Source organism: Ranitomeya variabilis, chromosome 5, assembly GCF_051348905.1.
Source record: "Ranitomeya variabilis isolate aRanVar5 chromosome 5, aRanVar5.hap1, whole genome shotgun sequence".
Lineage (NCBI taxonomy): Eukaryota > Metazoa > Chordata > Amphibia > Anura > Dendrobatidae > Ranitomeya > Ranitomeya variabilis.
In genome coordinates, this window is record NC_135236.1 from 86,001,088 (window position 1) to 86,013,331 (window position 12,244).

At 45.7% G+C, this 12,244-nt stretch overlaps 1 protein-coding gene across 2 annotated transcripts in view; it reads right to left on the reverse strand.

Annotated features, from left to right (window-relative positions):
• Nucleotides 1-1,223: 1,223 nt before the first annotated feature.
• Nucleotides 1,224-12,244, reverse strand: part of ENTPD4 (ectonucleoside triphosphate diphosphohydrolase 4) — a 29,218-nt gene continuing 18,197 nt past the window's right edge. The window contains exons 5-13 of one of the 2 annotated variants that reach the window (XM_077262832.1): nucleotides 11,012-11,162; nucleotides 10,594-10,697; nucleotides 10,427-10,486; nucleotides 10,214-10,344; nucleotides 8,311-8,477; nucleotides 7,904-8,228; nucleotides 7,126-7,211; nucleotides 6,831-6,992; nucleotides 1,224-3,966 (exon numbers count right to left, since the gene is read on the reverse strand). In XM_077262832.1, the coding sequence (XP_077118947.1) occupies nucleotides 3,738-3,966; nucleotides 6,831-6,992; nucleotides 7,126-7,211; nucleotides 7,904-8,228; nucleotides 8,311-8,477; nucleotides 10,214-10,344; nucleotides 10,427-10,486; nucleotides 10,594-10,697; nucleotides 11,012-11,162 (1,415 nt within the window). In that variant the 3' untranslated portion in view covers nucleotides 1,224-3,737. Of the gene's footprint in view, nucleotides 3,967-6,830; nucleotides 6,993-7,125; nucleotides 7,212-7,903; nucleotides 8,229-8,310; nucleotides 8,478-10,189; nucleotides 10,345-10,426; nucleotides 10,487-10,593; nucleotides 10,698-11,011; nucleotides 11,163-12,244 lie in introns of both variants that reach the window. The other variant, XM_077262831.1, reaches the window with a different exon arrangement.

The following is a 12,244-nucleotide window of genomic DNA, read 5'->3' on the forward strand; positions in this document are numbered from 1 at the left end:
ACTGACGCTGTCCTTTAATAGGAGCCACCAAGGTACCAAGTCAGTTCATGACATTTCTTCTTCCTTTAATATTTCTAAGGTTTTCATGGTCAAGCAGCTCATGTAAGCCTTGCATCACCAAGCACAATGCCAAGCATCCGATGGAGTGGTGTAAAACATGCAGCCCCTGGAGCAGTGGAAGGGTGGTCTCTGAAGTGACAGATCACACATCTCATCCTGGCATCAGATGGATGCGTCTGGGTTTGGCGAGTGCCAGAAGGATGTTACCTGCCTGACTCCATTGTACCAGCTGTAGTTTGGTGGAGGAGGGATAATGCTATGGAGTTGTTCTTCAGGGGTCGGCATAAGCCCCTCCGTTCTGCTTCAATATACAATTGTAGTTTCCAGCTTTTTAGAACAGTTTTGGAAGGTTCTTTTAATGTTCATCATGACTGTGCCCAGCGCACAAAGCAAGCTCCATAATGACAATGCTGGACGGGTTTGGTGTAGAAGAACATGACCGACCGCACAGAGCACGGACCTCAGCCCCATCCAGCAATTTCCGTATGAGCTAGAACCAATATTGCAAGCAAGACTTTTCTACTATATTTTCTGTAAATTATTATGGGCCACCACCTCGGCTGAGCTGCTAGACTGGATTCACCATACCATAGGAACCAGAATGAACATATCCATTGACTTCCATGAGAGACTGTTGTGGGCATGCTCTGTACCCTGTGCAGTTAGGGGCAGGAGTAGAGAACCACTTGTAGCAAAGTCTCTCTCTACCATTAATGAAGCTCATCTATACTTGCAGTTATGTTTTGGGGTCTACATGACATGACATAACATAACACAGTGTGCAAGTATGTATGTACACCCACAATGAAATACTGCCCAGGAAACAGGTCTTTCCTATGAAGTGTTTTTCAGGGTTAATTGCCCAATCTGCAGACCGTGCTCACGTTCCTACAAACAATACACAGGACTATAAGTATTTGAGTGGGGCTTTACAACTAATGAGCATCACACGTTCTGCCGTGTCTCCATTTCCGGCACCCTGTTGTTACCATGCTGCACAGGCACTCGCGTCTTTTCGGTATGAGGAGGGTCCTGGAGGCAGGAGACATCTTGATTTAATAAATGCATGAAGCTTCCAGCTGGAAACAAGAATGTTTCTGTGAAGGTCTGCAGCTTCAGAACAAAAACACCACAATTACAAAAGGGATTTTTTTTCTATTTTTACTTTAAATAATTAAAAAAAATGATAAATTAACAAAGGGGATGACACAACAAAAAGAGAGAGAAAAAAAAAAAAACACATTCACAAGTGAACTTCAAATGGACCTGGGAGGAGCGACGTCAGGAAGAACAAGGCAGGTAGAGACGTGAAGATCAAGCAGAAGCCATGGACAGAGCAGAATGGGGAGGACAGGCAAGCGAGCGAGAACACGGAGATCTGGGCAGAGGATAACACAGACCGGGCTGGCAACAATCAGGCATTTTTTTGCAGTCCGTCTTTCCAGCTGGAATCTGGTTGACGTCAACACTCGGAGAATGGAGAATGTCCCAAACAGAGTTATTATAGGAAAATAAGAAGCCGTTTATGGGACACGTCCCCGTCCGAGGTCCATCGGGACATTAGAATTGCAGAGCAATAGCTACTAGTATTTACTCTGTGACAATCCACTGAGAGGAGAAGTTCAATCCATAAAGCAACAATGGACAGAAGTGTCTCCATCATCTGTTTCTATGTGTATCCACATACGTATGCAGAGAACTATGGAAATCAGGACTTACCCCAGGGAATAGACTTCTCTATACAGAGACACACACAAGTGCGGCCTCCTGTGCAGATTATGCATCAAACCCCACTACCGACCCTGATCTTCACCAATTGCCTCGTATGTAAAAAATACAACCTCAGATCTCATACAGCAGTGGCTCAACTTAAATATGGCAGTAATGTGGAGCCATTCTGGGTATGGAGGAGAAAAAATAAATAAAATAATGTCCACAATATAAATTCAAGATATGGCACTTACCGGACTGTCTGAGCTGCAGTACCAGATGCAGCCACAGCCATAAGGATGGTGCTGCGCCTCGTACTGCAGTGACGGAGTTGTGCCAAACCATAGATCGCCTCTTTGTTGTGACGATTGGTGGTGTACTAGCTCACTAACCATAAAATATTTTATGCCTTTAACCGAAAAAGGGAGAAAAAAAAATACTTGCCACTGATATGGTTTAGGCCCTACTGACAAAATCTAGAAAAGCTATGGGGGAAATAAGTGTTTGATCCTTTGCTGATTTTGTTTGTTTGCCCACTGACAAAGACAAGAGTCTATAATTTTAATGGTAGGTTAATTTTAACATTGAGAGATAGAATATCAAAAATAAAATCCAGAAAATCACATTGTATTATAAGTTATATACATTTAGACTGTTCATGTCTTTGTCAGTGAGCAAACTTACAAAATCAGCAAGGGATCAAATACTTAATTCCCCCACTGTATATATTCCACCCAACTAATGCTCAGATGTCCATAATTTTTGCATACGAGAATAAATATTGCATTTTTCACAAAAATCCAAGCCTCTACCCATTAAACAGTAAAAAATAGACAGCACTTGGCATCAGTGTGGATTTTTTTTTCCGTTTTTTTCACAAACCCATTGTTTTTTTTTTTTTAATGGGCAAATTTCCACATCTTGGACCAAAAATTGACTTATGAACAGCCATAAAGGCTATAATGGAGAAAATGAATCGAACACGTATGTGAAAACCGGACGTCTGAATGAGGCATAAGAAATAGGCCATAAAAGGTACAGGGTGCCCAGAGATCCAGAGGTTGTATCCGTAGATTGGGGTCAGTACTGGTGGTCAGAACCCCCTCTTTAAGGCATTTAGCAGGACCGAGGACTGACACGTGTCCCGCCAGTTCCATTTCTGGGAGGGAGACCGCATCTGCAAGCATTTATTTGTAAATTTAGGAATCCTTTTACTGTAGGGAACAGGTGTCCTCAGAAAATGCTTGCACTTACACAATCATCAGCCACATTTATGCCCCTGCGGTTTAACTCTTCAGCGACCGGTCACGGATAGCAGCAGCTGTTCCTACGAGGCATACAAAGTCATAAGAGCAGTAAGAGAAGGAGGCAAAGCTTTGATGGAAGCAGCAGGTATAGACAGAGGTGAAAACTTAGGGAGATCGCCCCTTTCTCCCGGAGAAGGCATTTTATCGTGGATTAACCAATGACCATCCTTTGAATCTTCTAGAAACGAGAGACATCAGTGAGGGAACGAGGCGGCAGATGTACGAGATCTGGCACCCAGTGGATAAGTCCTGGTTTAGCTCATGTCATGGTTGCCCTTATGTGTCCGTAAAGATGATACGGAGCTTCCTACCGGCCTTTCCGGTTTCCTCAGTGAGAATTTTCGGAAGCTTACATGGATCATTTACAGGCTCTCTGCAGTTAATGGGGGAACATGAGCCTCACCCTAAAATTACTGACAAGATATAAGACCCTGAGACTTAAACATGGCTTTCAATTAGTTGCCTTTTCTCATGCTGGATATGGCTGATTCAAGAGCCATGATTACCCCCATAATGCCAGACTTATACCATATCCAACCCCTCACCATTACAAGGACCCAATGGACAGTTCACACAGGTCCCTTTAGGAGTGACCGTCAGGTCAGAGGCCTTTCCATCCAGCAGGGTTAGGAAGATGTGCAACATATTGCAAGTGGTACTTTACAAGGGGCTGGGAAGCCCTGACGGCTGTAACCCTTGCTCCACCCATAGGGCAGAAGATGAGGTGTTCCTTTGCATTCGGCGGTGGATGCGGCGCAGCCTCAGCAGGTATAACATAATGGAGAGCAGGACCACGAGGAAACAGACCAAGAACAGGTAATGGTTGTACACAAAGGATGCTCCTCGCCAGTGAGGGTGGCTGCCATGGAACTGCTCCTGCTGGATGTCCCTGAGGGCGACAAGAGAACAAGGAGAGATTTGGGGAGGAGATCACACCATTATGCAAACACCTAAAGGTACCTTCACACGAAACGACTTTACAACGAGAACGACAACGATCCGTGACGTTGCAGCGTCCTGGATAAGCGATATTGTTGTGTGTGACACGCAGCAGCGATCAGGATCCTGCTGTGATGTCGCTGGTCGTTGAATAAAGTTCAGAACTTTATTTGGTCGTCAGACCGGCGTGTATCGTCAGGTTTGACACCAAAAGCAACGATACCAGCGATGTTTTACGCTGGTAACCAGGGTAAATATCGGGTTACTAAGCGCAGGGCTGCGCTTAGTAACCCGATGTTTACCCTGGTTACCAGCGTAAAAGTAAAAAAAACAAACAGTACATACTCACCTGCGCGTCCCCTGCCGTCCGCTTCCTGCTCTGACTGAGCGCCGGCCCTAAAGTGAAAGTAAAAGCACAGCGGTGACGTCACCGCTCTGCTGTTAGGGCCGGCGCTCACACAGTACAGGAAGCGGACGCCGGGGGACGCGCAGGTGAGCATGTACTGTTTGTTATTTTTACTTTTACGCTGGTAACCAGGGTAAACATCGGGTTACTAAGCGCGGCCCTGCGCTTAGCAACCCGATGTTTACCCTGGTTACCCGGGGACCTCGGCATCGTTGGTCGCTGGAGAGCGGTCTGTGTGACAGCTCTCCAGCGACCAAACAGCGACGCTGCAGCGATCGGCATCGTTGTCGCTATCGCTGCAGCGTCGCTTCGTGTGAAGGTACCTTAAGGAATGGAGTCTGGGTGGCACAATCTTTTCTGGTCTAAGGGTACTGTCACACAGTGGCACTTTGGTCGCTACAACGGTACGATCCGTGACGTTCCAGCGATATAGTTACGATATCGCTGTGTCTGACACGCTACTGCGATCAGGGACCCCGCTGAGAATCGTACGTCGTAGCAGATCGTTTGAAACTTTAGGGTACTGTCACACTATACGATTTACCAACGATCACGACCAGCGATACGACCTGGCTGTGATCGTTGGTAAGTGGTTGTGTGGTCGCTGGGGAGCTGTCACACAGTCAGCTCTCCAGCGACCAAAGATGCCGAAGGCCCCAGGTAACCAGGGTAAACATCGGGTTACTAAGCGCAGGGCCGCACTTAGTAACCCGATGTTTACCGTGGTTACCAGCGTAAAAGTAAAAAAAAAAAAACGTACATACTTACATTCCGGTGTCTGTCCCCCGGCGTTCTGCTTCTCTCCACTGTGTCTGCGCCAGCCGGAAAGCACAGCGGTGACGTCAGCCGTCACCGCTGTGCTCGCTTTCCGGCCGGCCGGCGCTCACAGTGCAGAGAAGCAGAACGCCGGGGGACAGACACCGGAATGTAAGTATGTACTGTTTGTTTTTTTTTTTACTTTTACGCTGGTAACCACGGTAAACATCGGGTTACTAAGTGCGGCCCTGCGCTTAGTAACCCGATGTTTACCCTGGTTACAAGCGAACGCATCGCTGGATCGCTGTCACACACACAACAATCCAGCGATGACAGCGGGAGATCCAGCGACGAAAGAAAGTTCCAAACGATCTGCTACGACGTACGATTCTCAGCGGGGTCCCTGATCGCTGCTGCGTGTCAGACACAGCGATATCGTATGGATATCGCTGGAACGTCACGGATCGTACCGTCGTAGCGACAAAAGTGCCACTGTGTGACAGTACCCTTATTTTGTCGTCAAGTGTCCCGCTGTGGCGGCATGATCGCAGCGTGTAACAAAGGTGTGCACGATATTCCCAATGTCCCGTATGACTTCTACATCGCAACTACGTCATGAAATTATCGCTCCAGCGCCGTGCATTGCAAAGTGTGACCGCAGTCTACGACGATGGAGCGATAATCAAGCGACGCTGCAACGTCACGGATCGTGCCGTCGGAGCGATCAAAGTGCCACTGTGTGACAGTACCCTAAGAGCCACAAGAAAACCTAAAGGTGGCATCACGGTCTGGGACACTTATATAATATTGTAAGACTCCCACCTATCCTGAAAATGAGGAGTCACCTTCTCGCAATCTAGAGAGGAGGAGACATTGCCTGCATGGGGCTCGCTCTGCTAGGCTGGGCTTAACATGTGCATACACAAATGTAATAAAATATATATACATGGGAGTGCTTCTTTAAGTGGCCGTGACTCATCAGTAATTTAAATTTTTTTACGATCTGTCAAGTACTTAATTTGGTTATTTCCAACGCTGCCCAATTCACAGTAGACAGGAATGTCTGGAATAGCTAAATGGGTCATTTTACTAAGGCCACGTTCACATGTCCAGTATTTGGTCAGTATTTGTAAGTCAAAACCAGGAGTGGAACAATCAGAGGAAAAGTATAATAGAAACACGTCACCACTTCTGTATTTATCACCCACTCCTGGTTTTGGCTTATGAACACTGATGTAAAATACTGACCAAATACTGGATGTTGCCTTAGAGTTGCTCTGCAAGTGCAGCAAACTCCCTTCCGGCTTAGTGTCGGTTTCTTGGTGATGGTCAGTATTCCAGACATTGTATACCCCAGGATTAGGGGCGCCCTGATCTTCCCATATACATCATGCCTTTTCCCATATATCCATCTGACGTTTATATGACGGTCTTTATACAGTCACCAATAATCTGCCTCTACACTCCGGTGCTTGTATGTGCTTCCATGAGCCTAAATTCAGGAAACCAATGCAGGCAACATTAAAAAAAAAAAAACGCAAAAAAAAAAAAAAGAACCCATGCAACCAATGAGACCAATTATTCTTAATTAATTAAGATTATTATTAATGACTAACATTAAAAAAAGTTATTGCTTTCCCCCCACTTTTTACCTCAATGGCAAGAATCTAGTCCGGTATAATATGGCTCCGAGCGTCCACTGAACCTCCTTGTCATACACTTGCAGGACCGTCTTGAGGTTGCTGTAGTTGGAGGGGAATGAGAAGCCTGTATGGAAAACCTCATACATCCAGGCCGATTTAAAGCACTGGTACCTAGAATAAAGAATCATCAATACCATACGTCACCTCTCTTCAGTTATCGCATATTCACACATACATGTTACGGAGCGATCGCCCCTCTTTCACCAGGGATAATATGGTGAAGACTGGTCTGTACGATACTCACTTAAGCCGATGCAGGTCAGCATGGGATGCGTAGAGGCCACGATTAAACCTCTCCTTTAAAACGGACCATTTAGTGGCACAGTAATCCTAAAGGAAAAAAATAATATATACCGTATATATTTTTTTTTACTAGCACTCCAATTGGACCCATGGTCTTCATTGGACCCAGTTGTTGCCCCAGAAAAATCACCAGAACAAACGCCTTTCCAACCCAGACATGTCTGCCACCGGGATAAGGCTTTGGCATGTCTCCTGGAAACTGCCTGAAAGACGTAGCAGTAGCAGCAGCGTGCAGCAGTAATGATATTTCAAGGACAAGACAAAGTCTATGTATCAGACCAATTTAGCACGTGTCCACATATTGCCCCTAGGACAGTTTATCAGTATGTAATGTGGAATGATTATTTTATTATAGTGGGAGTTTTCCTTTAAGACTGTCTTGAAGGGAACCTGCCAGTTTGAAAACGGCCTCTGATCTGCAGGATAAGTTTCAGTAAAACTTGCCTGTTAATAATTGAAATCTCTGGTGTAGTCCAGTGGGCGGTCCTACTAAGTGATTGACAGTCTTCCCTGTGGGACCGTGCATGCAAAATAGCCGTCAACCACTAACATGACGGCCCACTGGACCCCTCCAGGGATTTCAATGATTAAAAGGCAAGTTTTACTGAATCTTTTCCCACAAACCTGTATATCATCCGCTCAGCTTCTCCTCCTCTATACTGTGCTGTCCACAGATCAGACTGAATTGACAGGTTCCTTTGAAGCTGTCCTCCCCTTACCTTTGCTGCCGGGAGGAATCGCTCTGATCGGTAGTCGCCCCCCATGCGCAGTACGTCCTCTGTGCAGTAGTAAAACTCGGAGAAGCCATAGAACTCGCTGTTGTGATAGGGCAGAGGCGGCTGGTAAACGCCATTTAATGTGGTCTGCGTCTCGTTGGACAAGTTCATTAGGGGCTGGATGATCTGACGGCAGACATGAAAGTCGCCCGTGCCGCGTAAGAATAAGGTCTGCCCCCCCTGCTTAATTGTGTCTGGGATGTCTGAAGGAAGGCACGGGTCCAGATATGGCACATCTTCGCTCAGCCCAACCTTCTTCCCTAGAAGCCTGGTAGAAAGATCAGTGATCAGAATACTCCTTACTGCCATACGTGGCCTTTATATATAAATGGACCAAGTCTGACACTGACCTGTTTTTTTCCATTGTTCTGGAGAAGATGTATTCTTCATACCTCTGTCTAGCAGCATTGCCCCCAAATCCTAGGAAAGTGGCCACATAAACTCTGTACACGTGCTGGGTCTCGTGGGCATCACAGCCAAGGTTGAACTCTGCCAGCAAGTTCTTAGCCATGTCTTCCTGCGGACGGATGGAAAGGTGGGAAAGATGTCAGATGGCAGCTAAGTGCGAACAGTACATGCAGCCCACATGGAAACACCGCAAGCACATAATGGATAGAAAGGTGTTACACAGAAGAATGCGTCCACAAGGAAACTTTCATCCCCATCAACATGAGGTGCAGGAGTAAGAGCTCCCATGGAGCTCCGGGGACAATAATTTAGGGTTATAATGTTGCAGCTAGTTTAGTCGGTCTTTTTCCCCCTGAAGCATCTCTCTGATACTAGAGAGGCGCATGTGAGCGGTTTGGGGCTTAGCTATTTGAGACAATGATGTCTAAATCATGTCTAAAAATATATTTACTTCTTCACAGAGAACGTGATCAAAATGGCTGCCGTCACATATTTCAAGCTGCAACCCATACTAGTCACGTGTCAGGACAGGCTGCAGCCTGAAGAAACACTGCTCGGGCCAGGTGTCCTGAATGTTAGGGGAGCAGCATTGAGAACACAGCTTACCCGATGTGCTCACTCAGCCGTGGAGCAGGGCTGTGACAGGAGAAAAATAAAAACGTCTCAGTTGATTGAGCACAAGGGGCTTTTTTCCCCCTCTTCTGCTTCAGTCCTGCTGCATGCTCAGTCAGTCCCCCTGTCCTGTTGTACAGCTATCAGACGGATTCAGCAGAACGGCTTTATAAATGAGCCCTGAGCAGGATGAGGCTGCAAAAAAGCAACAAGTTTTTTTTTTTTTTTTTAATTCCATCACAGCCTTGCTCACGCGGCTGTTTGAGCAGTTAATCCTTGATGTTCAGAGTTGAATCAGCAAAGTCTAAAAGTCCAGGAGTGTCTGTTCTAAGTATGAACTAGGTTTGTAGATCCGGGGACCTCCTGTATAATACATCCATCACTATAAATGGGGGACGCATCACCAGTGTAGTGCAGTACATCACTATGAAGGACCGCAGTAGTTACTGCAGCGCTATGCGTGTGAATGCTTTTATTGTCTGCTGTATTATTAACCCCCTTGTTTGCTCAGGAATTAGTGTTTTCCACGTGTACAGTGCTCGACTCTCGTTCCTAGAAATTGTGATAATGTAATCTACACTAAACCAATAAAAGAGAAAGGCTCCGCCAAGTTGTAGCACGTCAGAAGTCATTCCAGGGAGACATCCATTAGATGAAATCTGACATCAGTTACTTGTTACTTCGGCTTCTTGTTTCCCGACTTCTGAAATCATACGGCCACATGTACAACAGACCTTACTAAGTGATTTATAGCCACGTTTTATGACTCTGGTCCATCCGTGGCTCTCAGTGCCACGATGAGGGAGTGTCAAGTATGGGGCAGGCTCAGTTCCTCAGCCCTTTAAATACACCTGCACCCGATATAGGATGTACTATTACACCCTATACCAGGATGGTGTTTGTTAACAGAACAGGCAAAAAAAATATATATATGTCTTAATACTTTCCTTACATATGACGAAACAAGGAAAAATATCTATATCAGATGAGATATATATAATTAAATAATCTATCTATCTATGATAATATAACATGCAGTATTCAGATCACTCTGAATCATCGGCCCACCTGTAACCAGGTTATGTGAACCCATAGGAGTAACTTACACGCCCTGAGATGTTTATTATTGGTCTCTAGTGACTATAAAAATAAAATTAAATAAAAGCATAATAAAAGCAAATGAAAAAGTAAAGTATTACTGATAATGACCTGCTGAGAGGAGGCAAAGCTTACACTTTTAGGTACTTCATATGCGATCTGAGTGGACACCCCACCCATGTCCAAAATGCCAGCTGTACGCTTGCGCAATATGGCGTCTTTTTTGTCGCTGCCGGGCACATTAACTTCAACCACTGCTTCATCCTCTGTGGGGATTTAAAGTGACAGGTAAGCAAAGAGAAAGCAATGACTTGAAGGTGTTCTCCTCCCCTCTGGAAATGTTCTCACCATCTTCTATGTGATCAAAGCGACCGAGAACAAAATTGATGCCAATCCAGGCGTACACTCCTAGAAAATCCAACACATGGCTGTGAGGCAAACACCACTACACACGATGCAAACATGGCTTATTATGGGAAGACGGAGCTCCGTACGGTCTGGGTCATCTACCATACCTTCTTGCTTTCCAGAGATGACTTCAGCGTGGGAGTCGGAGAAAAGAAAGTCGTAGTGTACAGGGATATCCGTCCGCAGATCTTCAAGTATCGCCTCCTGCTGGCTGAAACAAACAAGTGCACTAAGTACATGTATGTTGTGGACAAGGATGTGGGTCAGATGTAGATTTACCAAAAAAACGTAGGCGGAAATATATTACAGGCACAGATGCCAAACCACACTAGTTCAGAGGTCTGCACATCTTGCGCTGAAGCAATACTAAGCAGATTTCCACATTCTGGTGAACCACCGATGAGCAGTGCCTTAGCTGTGTATGATGTCAGGCCTGGTGTGGTGACATCCTACGCCAGAGAAGTATGTGACCACATGAGGCTGGGAGCTTTACCCTGAGGGATGTTAGGAAGGCCGACCTCTCACCTCTCAGTCAGGATCCGCAGCCCTGCAGTGCACAGAATATATAGGGGGGTCGATTTGTGCTTTTCCCTGGGAATGTGGCTGGAGGCAAAGTTCAGCAACGGCGAGATGTAGTCGCTGGCTTTCTCTGGGGTGGTGGCAAGCTCTGAAATACCTAGAAGTAAAATGCTGGATGGTTATACATGGCTTTGTGCCCAATTACAGCAAAATGTGTCACGAGGGTAAGACGGAGCTGACTTGAAAGTACCAGCCCACAACATGTACTGAAAATTGGAGGCACCATGACATAGTTGTTGTGTGCCTTAAGCAAATCTGTCACCATCTTTTTGATTACCCATCTGAGAGCAACATGATGGAGGGGTAGACACCTTGATTCCAGCGATGTGTCACTTACTGGGCTGTGTGCTGCAGTTTTTGACAAAATCCCTGTTTTCGTTCTCTGAATGCTGAGCTCTGTATAACCCCGCCCACAGCACTGATTGGCAGTTTTCTGCCTATGCATAGTGTACACAGAAAACTGCCAATCAGTGCTGTGGTCAGGTTATACACAGCTCATGACTATGGAGGACTACATGGCCGCAGGTTTACTAGTCTTCTAGTGATAAAATCCATGTTTGATCAGCGAGAGATTATCAAAACTACAGGAAGCAGCCCAGTAAATTGACATCGCCAGAATCAGGGTTTATGCTGCGCTCAGATTAGGGAGCAAAAACCAGGTTACAGATTCCCTGTAAAGGGCCTAAGACTGATCTGGTCCATTTTCTTACCCCCTTTAAAAATCTCTCCCTCTTAAAAGAAAAAAAAATACAGATACAAAGTCCAAGTTTAAAGTATGAAAACAAAAACAAAAAAAAAAGAAAAAGCACAAGTGAATAATCCTTTTTAAGTAATCTACCTCTCCCTTCATGGTCAGTGCGGCAAGAAAGGATGATCAATTATTGTTACTAATAAATCTGAGTAGATCCATTGGTGTATATTGGCGTCAGTCTCTGAATCTCGCAGAATCTGCAGCGGGGGGAGGACAATGTACTAGAAATCTGGGATGACATGGAGCAGAAGGCGCTCACATTACAGCATTGCTGCTCCTAATAGTGAGACAGCTACACAAGGAAGTCGTATTAGAGGCCACGACCCTACATAAAGGCCACTACCCTACATAGAGGCCACTACCCTATATAAAGGCCACCATTCTATATAAAAGCCACGACCCTACATAAAGGCCACCACCCTACATAA